Source organism: Hipposideros armiger, unplaced genomic scaffold, assembly GCF_001890085.2.
Source record: "Hipposideros armiger isolate ML-2016 unplaced genomic scaffold, ASM189008v1 scaffold_46, whole genome shotgun sequence".
Lineage (NCBI taxonomy): Eukaryota > Metazoa > Chordata > Mammalia > Chiroptera > Hipposideridae > Hipposideros > Hipposideros armiger.
Window position 1 is genome coordinate 1,829,631 of NW_017731396.1, and position 5,083 is coordinate 1,834,713.

The following is a 5,083-nucleotide window of genomic DNA, read 5'->3' on the forward strand; positions in this document are numbered from 1 at the left end:
GTCAGCAGTGAGAGCCCCTGCCAAGAGCACTTCACACCAACGGCTCATTGACCACTCAGTATATTCCAGTTGTGTCTATTAACCCACGGAGAAATAAGGACGTTAAGAGATGCCCAGAGAACAGGAGGGAATGATCAAAATGGTGCTGTGAGCTCCTGGGGCCAAACCTCATCCCAACAGTTAAGAGTTTCTGATCCTGACAACTCGGCGCCATTTTTTTTTTCTTCAGTAGCTGGAGAGTTTTGAGGCGTAAACGGGGAAAACAGGTTAATATATCATGGAGGACACCAGAAGGTAGCCATTGAAGTGTCCTTTATTGGTGACATGGCTTTACAACCATCCGCCTCAGGATAACTCCTACCTGTACCTTTCAAGCCCAGATCCCCTTCTGCGACTCAGACACGTGTCTCACTCCCAAGGATATTTGTCCCCTAAGGCCCCATTCACTTCCTGAGTCAACATTTCCCCCTACAATCCTGCACCCCAGCTTGGATCACCTTCCTTTTCCCGTTGGCACTGAGCACATGTCTGAAACCACGGGTGTGTGTTCCCTTTATAATGCACCTCGATCCTAGGTTTCGGTTTCCAAGTGCCCAGAAGAAAGCTTTTGCTAAATGCACCCCACTAAGCAGGGCTATCGCAAGGGCATAGAATGGGCTCCATGTCATAGAACGTCTTGTTGCCAAGGTGAGGACAGGGGCTGGTGCTAAGCCAGATAGTCCTGGGCTGTCCTAAGTCCCTCAGGATCTCTATCAGCTCCCCCCGAATCTGGACAAATCTCCCCATCTCAAGAGCCCCCTCGGAGCCGTAACTCTCCAGAGGGGCAGGGTACAGCTCTAGGCTTAAACTGCGCAGCCCGGCCGTGTGACGTAGCAGCTTCTCCACCATGGCCTTGGAGAGGGGGTTCCCAGAGATGCTAAAGGTCCTGAGCTGGCAGCAGCGGCTCAGGACAGGCAGGATGGCCTCGACGTGGGAGTCCACGATCCCACAATAAATTAAGTCCAGGTCCTGCAGGGTGGCTGCAACTTTCTCTAGTAGAGCTTGAAGAGGCTTGGGACTGAAATCGGTCAGGGTGACACCACTCAGATCCAGGTCCTTCAGCTGACTGAGGTTTGGGGACTGAGACAGATGCTTCAAGTCTGATTCAGTAAGCAGGCAATTAGTTATTGAGAGGGTCCCCAAGGGCGTCTGCAGGCAGCTGGGGAGAGACGCAGCAGTTAATTCTGGGGGACAGGGGTAGCGGGGAGAGGGGGACCTCGAAGTGGGGGAGGACCGATTCGAACAAGCCCAGGGTCCTTCTGACCATCTGATGAAGACCAACACCGAGGGCGCCCAGTCTCATCTTAGGCTGTCTTTTCACCGTCACTTGTGTGACTGGGTCAAGTTCATGAACTCGCCCAAGCTCCCTTTCCTCACGCAGAGCACGCCGCTTACTTATGAGGATGAATGGACATCATGGAATGCACTGGAATATGCTCAGGAGAGCCTGCCACTACGGGCATCGCTGAACTTGAATATTGGGAGACAAGACCAAAAATGCTCTCAACTCAAACAGGCTTCCTCCTGTCCACTGCTTGGTCCTTGGGTACCCAAGTCTCTAGGCCACGTGAGGCTAGTTCTTCTGATGTATGCAAAACAAACCTGGGCAAGACCCTGCAACATCAACTAGGGTGTCCAGTCTGCAGGGGCTACTCACATCCCTGCACCACTGCAAACCCCCTCTCACTTTTTATAATCCTTTTTTGCTCCTGCTCCCTTAGCTCTAGAATCATTCATTTCTCATGTACTAACTACCTCCCCGGAAGCACAAAGCAGGCTTTTACAGACGGGGAGTTTGAAACAGGCTCATTCACATTCATGCAGCTGGTGGGCACAGAGCTTATCTTTGGAAATGCTCAAGTCTGATGTGGCTTCCCCTCTTCACTCACCTCTTCTCCTAAGTCATCTTGACTTGGACATCTCTTCCTAGGGAAGAATTTGCTAAGTCTGAACCCCCACTTCCTAGTATGCTCCTAGTATGGTATCTCTTTCCAGAGCCTCTATCCCAGTTTATCTCTCCACCTTTCTTCTGGGTGGTTCCATGAGACCACACTAGGGTAGAGCAGCAAACAAGGCAATGCCTTGATACTCTAGGGCAGCGGTTCTCAACCTGTGGGTCGCGACCCCTTTGGGGGTAGAATGACCCTTTCACAGGGGTCGCCTAAGACCATCGGAAAACAAAAAGATATTTACATTACAATTTATAACAGTAGCAAAATTACAGTTATAGAGTAGCAACGAAAATAATTTTATGGTTGGGGTCACCACAACATAAGGAACTGTATTAAGGGGTCACGGCATTAGGAAGGTTGAGAACTGCTGCTCTAGGGTGTGCGTTCACTGTTACACCACTCACCTGAGCATCTGGTCCAGCCGGCCTTCAAGGAAGGAGGGAGATTCCATATAGAGCCTCCGGAGGTGGTGCAGCCTAAGGAACTGAGAGGTGAATTGGGAGACATGCCTCTCCTTTTCCTCCTCTTCGGAGGCCTGCATGTGGATGTGGGAGAGAAACAGCGTGTGCACGTTACTCATCTGACCCAGGTAAGGAGCAAACATCCCCAGGGTGGACAGATTCCAGGTGCAGTTCACTTCCACCACCTGGATACAGTCCAGCTGCACCATAGCCAGGGCCTTCTTAATCTTCTTGATGGGCACTGCAAAAATCTTCAGGGTCTTACAGCACAGGTGGAGGGACCCTTCTCTCTGCTTGGCCCACCAGATGAGGTAGGTGAAGAACTGATCCTGGATCCTATCACTGAAGCTAAGGTCTATGAATACCTCCAAGGGGCCCAAGCGCTTCCTCATCCTGGACCTGGCCTCAGCCACCGGTCCCATCAGTGAGGGCTCCTGGGCCCTGGCTCCAGACCACATGCTCCAGAAGTTCTGACCAGTGTTCCGTAAATCCAGCACCTTCAGTTTCCACCTCCTGTGGGGGAAAGCAGGACATTGGCTGAAATGCTTGCAGGTCAACAGAATGAAGGCAGCAGAATGAGACCAAGCATCTCAGAGCTTAGGCAACAATGGGGCTTCCCCTCGGAGCTTGCACTTCACATCAGCGGCTCCCATGCCCTCTTCTTCCCTCTCTGCCTTTCTCCATCTCCTTCCCCTTCCATCCTTCTTGGCCTCTACTACTAGAGCCTTTAAGGATCACCGGGAGGAGGCAGGGGCATGTTCTTCCAGGCGCCCCGGCCTCTTAAGCCGTCCTCCACTTTCCAAAGTGGGCTCAGCACGGCCGAGGCCTCTCTGAGCTTCACTGGCACCATCAGAGAGCTCGGATCCACCCTTCGGCCCGCCACACTCCCTGACCCCAGTCGTCTTCCAGGATGCCCAGGACCTTTCTGGGCTACCTGGATCTGCCTCACCTGGGGCGAACCTTCTGGGCGAGCAGGATGTCAAGCCCATCCAATATAGCTTGTAAGGCCTTGTGCTGAGGCATTTGCATCAGGCCCCCCAGAGGGAGGCGGGCAAAGGGCCAGGCGAGCCCCATGGCCTTCAGGGACTCGCTGTGTCTCCCGCAGAACGCCTCCATGAACAGCGGCGGGAAGAGCTCAGTGGGCAGATACTCCAGAGATGCGATGACCAGGGCCTCGTCCCTTAGCAGGCTCTTCCCCGCCAGTTCCAGGAGTCCGGGTGGCGTCCGGACGCTCATCTTGAATCTGCTCCGAAGGGAACCCTGCGGAAGTGTCTAAGGAACACAGCATCTTTCTCAGGCCAAGCATGAGCACGCCCATCATCTGGTTCCCCACCCTTCAGAGGAACCAACGCAGGACCAAAGTCACTGCTCTGGCAAAGATGGAAGAGGCTCAGTTTACCCAGCTGCATCCTGGGCTCAGTGGCCACAGAGTCATAGTTCTGCTCCTACTGGCCCCAGGACAAGCATCTCGGAAGCACCCACTGCTTTAATTCCAGTCCCACTGGGAAGTGGGGACCAAGGAGACTGAAAGCTGACCCCCACCCTTTTGGGGGGAAAACTTTCAGACCATCACTCAAGGCCCTAAAACAACAGATATGGGAACATCATGCAACCCAACAAAGCCCACAGTTAACCTGGCCGGGAAAGGTTAAGATGATTCCCCTAAAATGGATGCCATTAGTCTTTAAAAATTGTTTAAAAATTTAAACAAGAAATTGTTAAAAAGTTGTGTAACAAAGCTTAGAGGTAAAAAACACTGAGATGTACACTTCTCTGCGTTCTCTCTTCCCATTTATTAGAATGACCATGTTGGGAAGGGGTTCGGGGGAACACGTTAGTTCACATTCAGTACAGACTCTACTCTTTAAAAATACTCTTCAATAATATGGAATGTTCTGAAACTTTTAGCTAAAGAAAGCCTAACTAGTAAAATCACAAAACCACCAAGTATGTGAGCTATAATCTAAGTGCACAGACTAAATATTTAAAATGTCAAGAAGTAAAACGCCAGGTTTTTTTTCATTAGAAAAAAAAATTCAGCTCATTTAAGGCATTTTAAAATGACAAATCAAAGCACAAATCAAAATGTTTGGGATTAAGGCAAAACTGCACTTAGAGGCAAAGCCGAAGCTTAAATCTGTTCATCTGAAAATAAAGAAAGAAGAATGCTCTCCTTGCCCTCTCAGGCTGCATGCCGGCTGCCTTAGGTAAGGCGGTGTGTCCTTAGCTGAGGCAGGTAACTTACCTGCCCTGAGATGGTTGGCTGAGTGCTCAGACCTCAGACCTGGGAGGGAACCAAGGCGGTGGTGACTCCAGAGCTGTTTCTCTATCTCTTCTTTGGTGCCTGAGTCTTTTATAGACCTTTCTAATCACATCTTCCCTTTTCAACTACTAACCTCCAATCAGAAAGCAATAACCTGAATAGACTCCTCAATCCCCATCCAGGTAATCCTGATGGGATCTTCACCTTTCTCCAGATTAAATGATTGAATCAGACCTCCATTGAGGACAGAGAAAGAATTAGGGAGGGGCACAGTTGAGGAGTCAGTTCCTTGATTCATAGACGCTGATTGAGTTTTCCTGATAATGGGACCTTCCTCATTCTCAGTATGAGACGGAATGGGTGTACTC

The 5,083-nt window shown here is 50.7% G+C and overlaps 1 protein-coding gene across 1 annotated transcript; it reads right to left on the reverse strand.

Annotated features, from left to right (window-relative positions):
• Window positions 1–624: 624 nt before the first annotated feature.
• Window positions 625–3,688, reverse strand: LOC109381228 (PRAME family member 9/15-like). Its single transcript, XM_019639697.1, has 3 exons — window positions 3,402–3,688; window positions 2,396–2,965; window positions 625–1,198 (listed from the first exon to the last, which is right to left on the reverse strand). The coding sequence occupies exons 1-3, from the start codon at window positions 3,686–3,688 to the stop codon at window positions 625–627; spliced, it is 1,431 nt and encodes a 476-aa protein (XP_019495242.1).
• Between the last annotated feature and the right edge of the window lie 1,395 nt (window positions 3,689–5,083).

Excerpts from the sequence above, each read along its gene's own strand:
- LOC109381228 (XM_019639697.1), bottom strand. The coding sequence starts at position 3,688 with ATGAGCGTCCGGACGCCACCCGGACTCCTGGAACTGGCGGGGAAGAGC. Across the intron at positions 2,966-3,401 it reads GCCCAGAAGGTTCGCCCCAG|GAGGTGGAAACTGAAGGTGC; the intron begins GTGAGGCAGATC and ends TTTCCCCCACAG. Across the intron at positions 1,199-2,395 it reads CGGCTGGACCAGATGCTCAG|CTGCCTGCAGACGCCCTTGG; the intron begins GTGAGTGGTGTA and ends GTCTCTCCCCAG.